This window comes from Pristiophorus japonicus, chromosome 10 (assembly GCF_044704955.1).
Source record: "Pristiophorus japonicus isolate sPriJap1 chromosome 10, sPriJap1.hap1, whole genome shotgun sequence".
Classification (NCBI taxonomy): Eukaryota; Metazoa; Chordata; class Chondrichthyes; family Pristiophoridae; genus Pristiophorus; species Pristiophorus japonicus.
This window is the reverse complement of record NC_091986.1, coordinates 100282464-100298349: the sequence shown is the minus strand read 5'-3', so window position 1 is coordinate 100298349 and position 15886 is coordinate 100282464. Positions and strand designations below refer to the sequence as shown.

Here is a 15886-nt window from a genome sequence, read left to right as displayed (position 1 = left end):
GTGGGCAACCTCTGGGCTTCTCTGCTGCTGCTTCCTACCTGGTGTAGACACTGGAAAGAGGATCTGGAAGTTGGCAGGTTGCATTTAAATTAGGTCCGGGAGTTAAGACACCCCGGGCTTCATTTCTGGAGCAGCAGGTGAGTTTGCAATTCATCTCATTACGCACTTCCCAAAACCCACCCGGAGTTAAAATCAGGGCCCATATATCTGCCGCCAAAACAAGCTTGAGAGCAGCACAGGCCTAGGGAAATACTGCCTGGTTGCTCTCTTAGTAAAGGATGAGAGGCAAGAGGAAGCAAGTTAAAAATGAATGGGAGGTTGGGTCCTAAACTGTTTAGACATTGTGCTTCGTGATTTGATGTAAAAAGAAATTTAAAAAACTTTATTCCTAAAATAAAGGTGTTTTAGCAAAGTAATCAGGAAAATACTGTACCGTGTCTGCTAGGATTTGTTGTCGAAGGAGCAGCTGTTTTTGATGCTCTATCATCTGCCTCTGCATGGCCTGTTTCTTCTCCATTAATTGCTGCTTTAGCACAGCCTGATGCGAGTTGTTAATGTAGCTGTTGCCAGGATTTGGGTTTGGACAGGTATTAGGAGTTTGGCTCGGGCCTGGACCTGGGCCCACCACAGTGTTCTGATCCTGAGAAAGGAAAGAAAACACTTGTTATTTCTTGCGCTGAACTTTATAAATTTGAGCTTTGTGCAGAGTAAAATGTATCAGAAGGAATATGGTATGAGATCTAAAAAATCGTTTTATAGTTAATTCACAATTGTTTCACAAGATTTGATTTATTCTGTATACATCTTTGAAAGCTTTTTAAAAAAGTTTAATCTTAGGTTTTCTAAGCAATTGTAATTCGTAGAGAGGCCAAGTGACCTTTTTAAAGGCCTACATCAATGAGCTCTGTAGCCATCCATGATGACAGCTAAAGCCAAGGAGTCACTGTGGTGGAATCCTGCACACAAACCTATGTCAAACAACTCAGGGGAAGCAATGCATTCCGATATGATGCATTTAAAGGTTTCTATAACTACAAAAACGTAAATTATTGGCCCTGATTTTCCGGAGCTGATGACTGCATACGCAGAGTTCGTAAATGCCCCACAAGTTCCGGGTTTTCACACGTGATGCGCATGCATGAGAACCCAGAACTTGCGATCTGTCAAGATTTTGCTTAACAGACCATACCCATCTGAAGGAAATGGATATTCGCTGGTGCAGAGACTGCCCACGAAACTCTTATGCCTGGTAAAAGCAGGCGTGAGGCCTTTTTTTTTAAACCAGCGTAATGGTTTAAATAAAGTGTATGTGCTTTTATTCTAATTCCTATAAACATATATAAATTAATTATCGTTGAAGGCTTGCAGAGCAACCAAACAGGAAGGAGGTTACAAATCACTGAGCTAGTTTAAAAAGAAAGGCAAAATCACAAGACCATTTATTTTAGGAATCATTTTGTATAACATAATGTGTAGAGGGCGGGAGACGTGTAAAGTACAGGACTGGGGAGGGAGGGAGCTTGGGAGAATTGTGAGTCAGAGCAAGTGGATCTGCACTTGCACTATGGATGAACAAAAGATAAAAATGCTCACTTTACTTAAAAAAAATAGCATGGTTGGGTAGGGGGCGGTGTTAACCTTGCAGATGGTTGGCTCGGTTTCAGACTCTATTTTTGTGCTCGTTTAAGGGACTGTACTAAAAATTAAAACAATTAAAGAGTTTCCATAAATGAAAGATAAAAAGAACATATTCTAGGTTGAAAGCGGATGAATAATCAAATTTCTTTGTTCACTTCTATATCTAGATAATCAGTGTATGTACCTGCACATGTGTACAAGGGGGAGGGAGAGAGAGAGAAACTGTATTGCACAGAAGCAAAACACTGAAAACCCCCCCAACTGTACTGGGTACACAGATAAGTGCTGGGAACCTGAATAGTTTCTTTTGACTGTCAGCATCACTCTCAGGAAAGCTAAGCACAACACAAACACTCAACAGCGGTAGAAATGCTGGTTACCAATATTCTCCCTAATTTGTTTTGGAGTGCGTGGCCCCTTTAAGGGGCTGCGCGGCCCTTTCAGAGTTTCTCACCTGCACAAAATTTAACATTAAAAAAGCCAGTCCCGGGGCAGCTTAGAGAATGTTGCTGGTTACTATCCGAGCTTATTCCTGAAGGTTGGCGATATTGAAGAGGAGTACACACATCATAGTTAAGAACACCGAAATTATTCAACCAAAGGCAAGATCTCAGAAGGTCTTCTGCAGTGGTGTGAGGAGCACCTTGAAAATGGAGCCTAGTTGAAGGCAAGTCTTCTTCATTCCTCCACATCAGAGCTTCAGGTCCTGAGGCTGGCAGCCAGATGTGCTACTGTTTCAACCCTCAATCCCAACATAGAGTCCTGCCAGGGGATGGGCCTGCCTTCATAGGTCACCTGGATCATATTAATAGCTTGGGATTGATGATTTGGTCACTCTTCTCTCTCAAAGAAAAAAAAGTATTTACATTTATACATTGCCTTTCATTACCTCAAGGCATCCCAAAGAGCATTAGAGCCAATGAAGTGGTTTTGAAGTGTAGTCGCTGTTGTAAGGTAGGAAATGCGGTAGTCAATTTCCAAATAGTAAGATCCCACCAACAGCACTGAGGTAAATGACCAGATAATGGATTATCCGGTCAGCGGCAAAGTGATGGCAATCGCCGTGAATCATGAATAAAGCTGCCCATAAAGATCTAGTGATCTCTGAGGTGTCGATTTCACCTTTCCCAACGCTAATTTGATTCTAGCCAAGACTAGGGGATCTCCAACATCCAGCAACAGTGATGTCATCAAGCAGTTTAAGCAGCCAATCACATTGAAGAAATCTCACAGTAGCAAACCAGGAAGTAAAATGCACTGATTATCTATCACTTTTTATAAACTTTAGAGCTAAGTAAAAATTGGGATATACACATGGGATTAAGGTAGAAGCCGAAATATTATAAACAACTTTAAAACATTTGTTTTTATTGGTAGCTAAGGAGTAGGCTGCCAACCTCTGAACGAAATCCATACTTACCTGGTGTGAGGTCCTAAATGAAAACTTGCTTTATAATGCTGCAGAGTTATGCGCAGTGTCGTGGCTCACGATCGCAGGGGTGCACTGTTGTGCGTAAGGAAACCTGGGATCAGGTGGGGTGGTGTTCCTTTCACTAGCCAATCAGGAAACAGATTAAAGCATCTCATCCCTCAAATTAAGCCATTACAGCTGCCTGGTATGTTGATTCATGGTGCTTCTCTGTGTGTTTTTAATTATTTATACAATTTGCTCTTATCCCCTCCCTCTCAAGTTGTGCAAACAGGCTCCTGTGCTTGTTCGCACCAGCCGTAAAATTTTCCAGTGTAATTGCTGCGCAGTTGGTGGACAATTAGCACAACTTCTCAGCAGCAATGAGGATTTAACAGTTGCAGCGGATGGTCGATCTAGTCGGAACTTGACAGATTGCAAGTTTGGGATTTAGGCGGTATGACGGTGTACTCTGAAAGTACGCAGTCATACCGACCGCAAATTCTGCCCCGATATATTAAAAAATATGGATTTTTAAAAGAATAGAGATAAATATAAAATTAGTTTTTCAGGGCCAGCGAGGTTGTTCAACAGTAAATATGTCTTAGTACGACGTTAAAAACCCAGTTACACCTTATTGAACTGTTGAGAGGTTTTAGCAGCGATATTACAGCATAAAAGGGGAAGTTCTCATCAGTTAAGTGATTTCTCAAAGATTGCCGTCTGCGGGGACTTCAACAGCGCGTCCTGTGGAGGAGCAGGGAGTCACTGACAGCAATTTCTGGATTTCTGCATTTAACTGCGCATGTATGGACGCCAGATGTTGCTGTCAATTTCACAGGGAAATGATGGCGAATGCTGACAGTTTCACCGTCATTACAGCTGCAAAATCCAGGCCAATTTGTTTTAGCGAAGTTAGTTGAGATATAAATGTTGGCCAGGATACCGGGACAGCTAACCTGCCCTTCTTCAAATAGTGCCATAGGATCTTTTATCTTCATCTAAAAAGGGCAAACAGGACCTCGGTTTAACCTCATCCGAAAGATGGCACCCTCTGACTCCCTAATTACTGCACTGAATTGGCAACCTAGGTTACGTGCTCAAGTCTTTGAAGTTTGCTTTAAACCCACGATTGTCATTAGGTGCAAAATGATAATTAAGAACCGTCATTGTGCTCTTGTTTACAATGCTACCTAAAGTTTTTGAGGAAATTACAATCTTTTAATTATTCACAAATAGCTAACAAGTCTCTATTTAATCTTTATTATTAAAAATATATCAGGAATGATTGTCTGAATACCACTTCAACTAAATCGGACAACCCATACTGAAGCTGCTCATTTATATCCACAGAGAAGCCCTGACAATCCTGCTTCTCTAGCTCATGCACTTGTACTCCAAATATACATGTTTTTTCCCCTCTTCTAATCAGTTTGCTTTGTATACTGTGTTGATAGAAGCTGTCATGATGACTTTCTTCGAGTAAAACCAGAACTGAGACATTTTTAAGACACCTTTGAGGGTTTGAAAATTCCATGTATTAACCCCTTGAGGCCAGATTAATGAATCAGTGATCAAATGTAAAATAAAAACCGAGCACGGACTATCCTGTTGATTATCAGAGAACTTGGTGATATTAAGAAGTGTCCAATTTTGTGTTTTAAAACAAATCCTAGTTTCAAATATTGATCAAAATGTGGCAGGACTTCTCACTACTGATGTTGTGTAAAAGAAAAGATGTGGACATTTTGGAAGCGGCGAGGAAGGCTCAGTGTTGATATGGTTGATATACTTTTATACCATGCTCTGGCCAAATGTAACATCATTTGATGGCACTCTTCACTGCTCCGATCCAATACATGATAAATTCTCTTGAAAAAACTGCAAATTATACTAAAAGTTAACAAAATGCTTTCAAATATGATTACATTTTGACTATCTTATTTGCCCCATCTCCTCCTAACTACCCTTTTCTGAGCACTTTTGTAGTCTGTACCTAGTATATAGCTACTATTCAAAAATTAACAGTCCAATTTTCCATTTGGCCTGTCCGGTCTACTTTCAGCATGTCTACTTAAATTGGCAACATTTCAACCACATGGCAACCAGAGTCAAATTGCACAATCACAGTGTAGAAAATGAGTTCACCATCTGGTTGAAAATCTGTCAAAAGAGGTTAAATTTTGACCACTTGCAGGCTTTACAAGCAAGGGGCAGAAGCTTCACTTCTTAAGATCAGTCGCACTTTGGCTACAATATTTCTTTGGGGCAGGATACTAAATCTGCTTGTTAAACAGCTGCCAAGGGAAAGGGAGCTATGATTTTTGACCCTGGCTTAGTGTATGAATGAAATTCTAAATAAAACAAATAGAATATCTAATTGACAAATGCTAAATACAAATATTATTTCACTTGTGACCGTCTATCACTCAGGTTGTGAAGGCTCAGTCATTTTTTATATTTGACCACTGCCCAATGGAAAACCCTCTTCTCAATCTTCCTCGCCGCCATGCTCCACTTCACACTCGACAAGCTCCCCACTGGAGTGGAACTAAACTATAGAACCTGTGGGAACCTGTTCAACCATTGCCGTCTCCAGGCCAGACCCAAGACCACCCTAACCTCTGTCGTCGAGCTACAGTAAGCGGACGACGCCTGCGTCTGCGCACATACAGAGGCTGAACTCCAGAATATAGTCGACGTATTTACTGAGGCATACGAAGCATGGGCCTTACGCTAAACATCAGCAAGACAAAAGTCCTCCACCAGCCTGGCCTCACCACACAGCACTGCCCCCAGTCATCAAGATCTACGGCATGGCCCTGGACAACGTGGACCACTTCCCATATCTCGGGAGCCTCCTATCAACAAGAGCAGGCATTGACGACGAGATCCAACACCGCCTCCAGTGCGCCAGTGCAGCCTTCGGCCGCCTGAGGAAAAGATGCTTGAAGACCAGGCCCTCAAAACTGCCACCAAGCTCATGGTCTACAGGGCTGTAATAATACCCGCCCTTCTGTATGGCTCAGAAACATGGACCATGTACAGTAGATACCTCAAGTCGCTGGAGAAATACCACCAACGATATCTCCACAAGATCCTAGAAATCCCCTGGGAGGACAGACGCACCAACATTAGCGTCCTCGACCAGGCCAACATCCTCAGCATCGAAGCACTGACCACACTTATGGCTGCTGGGCAGGCCACACAGTTCGCATGCCAAACATGAGACTCTCAAAGCAAGCGCTCTACTCGCAACTATTTCAGGGTAAACGAGCCCAAGGTGGGTAGCGGAAACGTTATAAGGACACCCTCAAAGCCTCCCTGATAAATTGCAACATCCCCACTGATACCTGGAAGACCCTGGCCAAAGACCATCCTAAGTAGAGGAAGCGCATCCGGGAGGGCGCTGAGCACCTCGAGTCTCAACGCCGAGAGTATGCAGAAATCAAGCACAGGCAGCAGAAAGAGCGTGCGGCAAACCAGTCCCATCCACCCCTTCCCTCAACAACTATCTGCCCCACCTGTGACAGAGACTGTGGTTCTCGTATTGGACTGCACAGCCACCCAAGAACTCATGTTAAGAGTGGAAGCAAGCCTTCCTTGATTCCGAGGGACTGCCTATGATGATGATGATGATTATGAAGAATGGAAAAACGTTACTTCTCATTCTGTTAAATTATTACCATTCCTGACTCCCTCCCTTTAAAAAAAACCTTTACTGCCTAAATATATAGAAATTATAAGATTCCTCAGGATCATTTAGTTGAATAAATTACAATTATTACTGCTCGTCAAGTCACATAATTGAACCGTGGGAGCCATTTATCCATTGCTCTCTGCAATGGTACCCTACCAGCAAATAAAAGTTCAAATAGAAAAGCTGCACAAAATTGTGAACATTATATGCATTACTTGATGTCCTTTAGGGAATTAAACTGGTCATCCTTACATGGTCTGGTCTATGTGACTGCAAACTCACACCAACATGGTTGACTTTTAACTGCCCTCTGAAGTGACTTAGCAAGCTACTCAATTGTATCAAACTACTACAAAAAATAAACTACAGTGGTTCAAAAAGGCCCACCACCACTTTCTCAGGACAACTGTGAATGGGCAAACATCAGCTTTGCCAGCAGCGCCAACATCCTAAGAATGAATTTAAAAAAAAACTTGAACACCATCACTGTACAGAAGATGTCATGAACTGCTAGAGTTTTTCTCTGTTTAGGATTGTACAAAACTAGAAAATAACACTGCAGTCTATCTGGCCATCCCATCTCAACCCCTCAATGTATTATATAATATATGGCCCAGCCATAAACACCTGGTAATAATATAGTATAATGTAGGAATATGGAATCAGCTACTATACCTGTGTCTTTTTTATTTCCCTTCCATGTATATACTTAGCTCAATGTAACCAACATATAAAAGTAATCATTGAAAAAATATTATTTTTGAAATAAAATAAACTGTAGATGATACATTAAAAGATTAAAACAAGAATTACAGCAATTCAATCTTGTGTTTCTGCTGATATTTATATAAACCACATGCGTTTTGCTCTCATGGTTTATATAATCTGTAAAAATACGCAATTACATTTTTACTCCCCAACTCATTGGCAGCAGTGTAATCCTAACAGCAAAATTTATTGGTTGCTATTTCTTCATCACAGATACTTCTCCTTTACCAACATCTAGAGCGCGAGTATTCAAACTATGGCCCATGGACTACACGCAGCCTGCATGCCCAGGTAACCCAGCCCATGAAGCCCAGGAACTAAGTTCGACACTTATATTTTTTACTCATTGGTTTGTTCTGTTTGAAATTTATGACCCTGGGGGTTTGCAAAAATTCATTCTTCATACTGTTGCCTCATTAGTGGATAAATCCTCAATCTGAAAACTGAGATATGTTTCTGCAGCTTAAGTATATGTACATTCATGGTAACTTTAATTTAAACTTTTTATGTGGCCCAAAAGGCTCAGCAGTATGCATTTAAAAAGCTCACAAAGACATAAAGCTTGGATAAGATCTAGAGGGCTGTAAATCGTCCATTTTAGTTTTATTCTTAGTTGTCATGATTTTATTATGATAAGTGTACCTGCAATATCTTGATTAACTTGAATCTGCTGCTACAGTGAAAGCTACAATATTCAGCGCTCATTTGGTTCAATACAAAGTAACTATTCATTTTCACCCCAATTTTCTTGGAGCAATATTGCTGTGACTCAATCCTTGCATCCATTTTCAAATCCATTGTAGCTTCTTGAAGTTGGTTGACTGGTCCTAGCCAAACATGTTATGCATGGCTTCTTTCGATTGTGAGATTGTCCATAATTTGAGCTCATACTCTGAATACTTTGCTGATCTAACACAAAGAAGTGCTGTGTCTGCAGATTGCTTCTTGGCAGTAGTCACCTCGTGAAAGTTTTCCTTGCCCAATAATCTGCACTTTTATTGTACTGAGCCATGATAGCCAATGCAAAGAAAATGTGAAGATGGTTATTGTGACCTTACAAACACAGATGCTGCCATTTTTCTTCCCTGAAGGATAGGCTGCTTCAATCCATTTAATATTTAAACTTGGCCTCTTTGATACTGCAGATCAAAGAATAATTGTTACAAAACTATCACAAAATATTCATAATCACTTAGTTTGGAAAATCATGAGTCCTGGCATTTTTACTGGAAACTTAGTCCTTTAATCCAGGTATAGAAATGTAATGGGCATATTTTTAACCTGTTTTGTGACCCATCTGTTCAAGGGGGAAAAATATAACAAAAATTAGGCTTATCTATAAAAATTGACATTATTAAACTTTATTTATTCTTTTCTTGTGTCTTTTCCTATCTTCATCTGCCCGCTTTGTTTTATGTCTTTCTTTTGCCTATTTTGAGTTGTTTTGTCTTTTTGGTTATCTATTTGATTTCTTCCTGCTTTTACTCAGCTCCTTTGATATTTTCACTTTTGCTACTTTCATTCATTTTGCTTTTGCCTTAATTTTGTTTCCTGTATTCTTTTAGAATTATTTGATTTTAAATGTGGGGCCTGTCTCTCTGTTGTAAAGGATGCAGCTGGACAGAAATTGCACGTGACAATGTGAGACTGGGTCAGAGGTTGTGCCTCTGGTGGTAATCCACACCAAGGTTGTGTTTGGTCGAGGTCTGAAAAGTATGAAGAGAATAAATGTAAAGTAAAAGAATGAAGAATTTGAACTCTAGAATGGAGTAGAAGAAATGCCCAAGTCTCCCAAGTTAGAACCAACTAAAAACACACAAACATATTGCACTTCACTACATCTCAATACAATTTCCCATTACATCCTTGGAAATATTAGAAAAGGTTGAACAATTGAAATGTTATCGATGTTTATAATATTATAAATTTAAGGTGGGCTGGGATAAACATGACCACACAAAATATTTAGAATTTTGTTTGCAGGGATATGAGTGAGAATTTTGAGAGAGATAGTGAAGTGCTCTGTTTAAGTCCCGAGTCTTCGATTGGTTGCATTTTAATGAATGTTAAATGTGAGACAATCAGCATGCTTCATATACTACATACACGTTGCACATGTGCTCCATGCAAACAGGAACGTACAGGACCAGAAAATATTCTCCAGTCCATCTGTCTCAAAAACTAATCATTCACAATCATCCAATCCCTCAAACATCTACCCAGTTCTACCGTATAATTTTCCAGATTATTTTCCTCCAGAGTTCCCATGGCAAGCCATTCCCCATATTCACTACCCTCTGTGTAAACTAGTTAAATCTAAACAGTTGGTTACCATCTCTATTTTAAGGTTCAGCTTGTGTCCTATTTCTAATTATTTTTTGCAATTTTGCTCATATTATTGGTGTTCAATTTATCCATTCCTTTAAGAATCTTCAGTACTAGTTTCTTAATAGATACACTTTTGCTTCTCAACTGCTAAATTATTCTTTTAATTTTTCCATCCTTGTGCCCTTTTCTCCTGAAGGTGCTGACTCAGGTGAGAGTACAGTTCCAGGGTCAAAGCAGCCCTTCATGCATGACCGCTGATAGTGAGTGTTGATAGGCTACTTAGGCATAGGGAGAATCACTTGTCAGAAGTCCACACTATCTAGCTTTATGCAATATTAAGGGAACCGTAGCTGCTATGCAAGCTGAGGTCAGCTAATGCACGACAGTCAAGAAACTGAATCCTAATCAGTACGAACATACACTACTAATAGGCCCAAATTTTGCAGTCAGTGGCAAGGGGACGGTGCTCGCCATTGACCTCGAAAAAAGCTGTCCACAAAGAATTAGTGGGCTCTAGAACACATATTTCCTCTTTTTCAATTTGACACCTTCTACAGGGGATCTGTGGTATCTAGCAAAAAGGCAGGCAGGCTGATCAGCCAATCAGATTGAAGAATTCTCAGACAGCAAAGCAGGAAGTAAAAAGCAGAGAATATAAATCACATTTAAATCATTGAACAGAAAGCAAAATAAAGATTGGGACGTACATATGGAGTTAAATGGAGAAATGTAAATATTAGAAAAATATTAAAAAAATATAAGCTCTATTAAAAGTATACAATGTTTACACATTCTTCTGAGGGATTGAAACTCCACATTTGTAAAATTCATTTTTCAGAGCCAGAGAGGTTGTTCAGGTGTAATGTTTCCGCTAAGCTGCATGGCTGCACAGCGGTCTGGAGGTCCCACACAGACCTCTCACTGGCTTTTCAATGCAAGAAACTGCACGTGCGAAAATTTGAATGGGCTGCGCAGACCGTTAAAGGGACTGTTCACCAAAAAAAAATTACAGGAATATTGTTCTGCAGTAATTAGGACTTAGTACATCGTTAAAAACTCAGTTACTCCTGATTGAACAAGGCTTAACATTTTTATTGATTTTTACAGTGAGAATAGTGTGTAAATAGTTGAAGTTCATGACAAATCAGTGATTTCAAACGATTCCATCTGCGAAGACTGCAACAGCATGCCCTGTGGAGCAGCAGGGTATCACTGACAGCAACTTCTGGATTTCCACATTTAACTGCGCTTGTGTGGATGGCAGAAGTTGCTGTCACTTTTACACAGTAATAATGGCAAGCACTGACAGCCTCGTCGTTATTACTATCGCAAATTCCGGACCATTGTTCTTTCTACTTGTATTTTGTCACTTGTGCTTTATTTAGGCAGGTCCACACGTTGGACAAAGACTATATTCAACAGTACCCTGATGTGTACACTCTATTTCCATTCCTGCTCCTTATTTGATTATCCTCACTCATATGCATATAAAGAGTACTTCAGCATTCCCCATCAAAAAATCACCGTCTTTACGGGAAAGTGTTTGAGAGGAAGATGAGCTGGAAGAGCTCCGTTTCATTTTTATCATGGTGTCATCAGGGCTAAAGTGCTGTGGTGATTTATTTGGAAGGAAACAGTTTGGCCACCACTTTCATCATTAAATAATTCCACTATGGACTCTAACACCTGGATATCGGAAATCTAGTCACTGACTACACTGGAGATTCCTATTATTGTCATGACTGTATTTGGACTAATTCAGTTACTTCATTTTTGAAAACTACATAGTGTTATCTTTGTTAATTCTCTGAGGAAATGCCAATGTAAAAGACAGAATTAGGTGAAGGCTTGTGCAAGCTGTGTATATACAGTAATGATATAATAAATAATTGGCATGTTTTTTAAACAAAAGTAAAGCACTTTTCCAGCAAGGAGTCAGGGGAAAGTTATTTGGTGAGATCTCTCTTCCCACCTCCACACTTCTTGTAACAAGTTACACCAACCGAGACATCGGGAGAGAGTAGGAGCATCACACGTCACATGGGTAGGGCGGATTGATTTTCATAGCATGTACTTTTACTGTTGAGTCTCTGACGCTCCAGGGATGTTGGGGAGGGGGGATTGTGGAGAAAATAATGCAGTGAAAAATCTATAGTGGGAACAGGGTTGCCAGGGCTGCAGAGCCATGCCCCACTGTCAGCTGCAGAAAAGAAAAAACATTTTTTTTGCGGGGGGTGGGGGGGGGGGGGGGGGCGGTGGAAATCAAATTCTGTATCTGACTACAATAATACAGGCAATCACAAGAATAAATTATTTCATGTTACAAGTATGTTCTTGGGCACTTGAACATATAACAGTGCTATTTCCAGAGTCTCTAATATCAAAAGGAACCAACAGAATAATAACAGAAGCTCTTTATCTGGTTCGATGAAAGCTCAGTAAAAGGTTTTAAAGTTCACAGGACAAGTTCATGTGCATTTACAGAATATTTACAGACATATGATCCAAAGAAATGACTGTTCCTAGCAGGCCCATTTACAAAAGGAATTCAGAGGATGATAACAGACAATCATATGTCAAATTAAATAAAAATCCCCTAAAAAGATTTTTTTGAAATGATTGAAATGACACATTAGGGTTGATTTTATCTGCTGGCCACCCGATTTCCTGGCAAGAACGAGGCAGCAGTAACACGAAAATCAGCAAGACTCGCATCCTGCCAGATCTCGGGAAAGGTCGGCTATTCAACCTTTGGGAGGACCTCAAAGTAGGTGTCCAGTACTCCCATCCAGAAACAGTGGCCTCATATCAATATACAAAGAGAGGTCCTACACTGCCAGGCTATTTTCATATGTAGCCGTGTTGCCTATGCCATTTTTACAACAAATCAATAATTCACTGGCATTGCATGTCAAGAGGGCACCATTCTGAATGCTGTTTAAAGGGATCCTCATCTGATGTAAGCTCAAGGTTGCTGGTTGGAGATAACGCATTTTCTTTTTATTTCTGCACCTGCTGCTATTGCTGGGACAGCCTCTCATGTCTGTTGCACTGAGAAGGGGGCATCTGTCAGCATTCAGGGTGTAAGAGTGATGGTTGGGTTATCACTGTGTCTAGAGGAGGAGGAGAAGGAACAACAGCGGGATGGGCCACACAGAGCTGTCACTGCAGCGGGAAGGACACAAGGCATGGGAGCGAGCGAGAAGGTCTCCCTACCCATCCCAACTCCAAACCTCGTACTTGCAGCTTTTGGAGGAGCAATGTGTAAAGAGGCTGCAGTTCTGCAGAAAGACAGTGTTGTGTCACCACCTACAACAGAAACTGGAGCCCACTGCTACAGCATGTACAGCCTTGTACTTTTCCTTCCACCCTGCAGTGAGGCAACCGTCCACATGGAAGTCCTGTACCACCACGCAACTGAAAAAGCACAATCCCTTGGTCTCATCACAACATCCCAACAGAGACCCAGATTTCTACAATTCTTGTATTTTCCAGCCCAATTGGCTTCCTGGCACAAGAGCGGTTATTGGTGAAAGGAGTAGTGAGGGAGCAGACAGACCGTCATCCTACATTATAACGGTGACTACACTTCAAATAATACTTAATTGGCTGTAAAACACTTTGGGATATCCTGAGGGTGTGAAAAGCGCTATATAAATGCAAGTATTTCTTTCTTGAGAGAGACATTTGGTGCCACTTTGATCGGACCACTACCACTCCTATGGGGCAGCAGCACATCACTTTCATTACACTTCCAGGCCTGGTCGTTTGCTGCATGTCCGGCAGCAATCATGTGGGAAAAGGACTTCCCTCCTATTGGTAACTTGGTCTGCCAGTACTTCCGCAAACCTGCATACACTTATCTTCTTCTCTGACAGTGAAGAAACCTTTCCAATACTGAGCCTTATGACAAAAGTGCACCTCCTAGACAGACAGACTGCCTTAATATCATGGGATCCTAGATGAATCTCCCACCCTCCCAATGACCGAATAGCCAATGTATTGAGCAAATCACACGTGCAGTTTGTCCTTGACACTAAAATGGGGCTTGACTATGAAAATGGTTCAGACTTCCCAATGTTCACCAATGTCACCGAGTAGCAAACCAAAATCAGCCCCATGATTTCTCACAGAAGGCAGAACCTGGACACGAGAACACTGAACCATGTGGTTCTTAAGGAAAAGCTAGTTATGAAATTAAGTTAAGGTCTAGCAAAGTCCTTTCAAAGGAATTACATCCCTTATTTTAAATTTTTTGGGTGAATTCTTTGCACTTAGTGTTGTGAATGGAATGCTTTTTTCATTCTGGCCACTCAGTGTCAGTATTGTGCACTCCCACATTGGTTTTTCACGGTCAGATGCAGATTAAAGCCGTACTCTGTCCCAACAATGGAGAAAGCATTCTCTGGTTTGCCATTTGTATTAAAGATGTTGTGTATCTGTAAAGCATGCACTCCCATGTTCCGCCATCAGGGAGCGCATCCCCTGAAGTCCCAAAGGATCCCAGCATCCCTTGGGAGCACTGTATATAAGCCGGCCCCTAAGGCCCTGGAGTGTCTTAATAAAGACTGAGGTCACTGTTACTTTAACCTCCCTGTGTGCAGTCTCATCTGTGTCAGGAACACAACAACTGGCGACGAGTATACGAATCCAACGCAAAGATGCAGCAAACTGTGGGCATCCTGGAGAAGTTCTCGGAGGGTGAGGACTGGGAAGCCTATGTCGAACGGTTAGATCAGTACTTTGTAGCCAACGAGCTGGACGGAGAAGGAAGCGCTGCAAAAAGGAGAGCGGTCCTCCTCACAGTCTGCAGGGCATCAACCTACAGCCTCATGAAGAATCTTCTGGCTCCAGTGAAACCCACAGATAAGTCGTATGAGGAGCTGTGTACACTGGTTCGGGAGCATCCTAACCCGAGGGAGAGCGTGCTGATGGCGAGATATCAGTTCTATACGTACCAGCGATCTGAAGGTCAGGAAGTGGCGACTTGCAGGACAATGTGAGTTTGATGGCTACCGGGAGCAAATGCTCAGAGACTTTTTGTACTGGGCATTGGCCACGAGACCATCCTACGAAAACTTTTGACTGTAGAGACACCAACCCTCAGTAAGGCCATTGCGATAGCACAGGCGTTTATGTCCACCAGTGATAACACCAAACAAATCTCTCAGCACACAAGTGCTAGCAATGTTCATAAATTAACTGGAACTGTGTTTGTGAGCAGAAATGTACAGGGCAGAATCCACGATTCTGCAACTGCCAGCAGGCCTCAGGTGACCCAGATGTTTCAGAGTCCGCAACAAAGGATAAATACAAGGCAATTTACACCTTGTTGGCGTTGTGGAGGCTTCCATTCAGCCTATTCAAAGGGTATGTTTGCAAGAGCTGTGGAACAATGGGACATCTCCAACGAGCTGCAAGCTCTGCAAAACCTGCTAACCACCACGTGGCAGAGGAAGATCGGTCCATGGTGGATCAAAGCAATTTCGAGCCCTCAGAGAGAGGAGGCAGATGCTGAAGTACACGGGGTGCGCACATTTTCGACGAAATGTCCACCTATAATGCTAAATGTAAAACTGAATGGCTTACCCGTAGCCATGGAACTGGACACTGGCGCTAGCCAATCCATCATGAGTAAAAAGATATTTGAGAGACTGTGGTGCAACAAGGCACTCAGACCAGCCCTGAGCCCCATCCACACGAAACTGAGAACATACACCAAAGAGCTCATCACTGTCCTGGACAGCGCCATGGTCAAGGTCACCTACATGGGCACGGTGCACGAACTGCCACTCTGGATTGTCCCGGGCGATGGCCCCACACTGCTTGGAAGGAGCTGGCTGGGCAAAATCCGCTGGAACTGGGATGACATCCAAGCGCTACCACATGTCGATGAGGCCTCATGTACCCAGGTTCTTAACAAATTTCCTTCCCTCTTTGAGCCAGGCATTAGAAACTTTTCTGGGGCGAAGATGCGGATCCACTTGGTCCCAGAGGCATGACCCATTCACCACAAGGCGCGAGCGGTACCTCACATGATGAGG

At 41.9% G+C, this 15886-nt stretch overlaps 1 protein-coding gene across 1 annotated transcript in view; it reads right to left on the bottom strand.

Annotated features, from left to right (window-relative positions):
- The window catches only part of maml2 (mastermind like transcriptional coactivator 2), a 474463-nt gene that overhangs the window by 21290 nt on the left and 437287 nt on the right, over positions 1-15886 (bottom strand). Inside the window, exon 3 of the mRNA XM_070891947.1 lies at positions 434-640. Within this exon, the coding sequence (XP_070748048.1) occupies positions 434-640 (207 nt within the window). The remainder of the gene's footprint in view (positions 1-433; positions 641-15886) is intronic.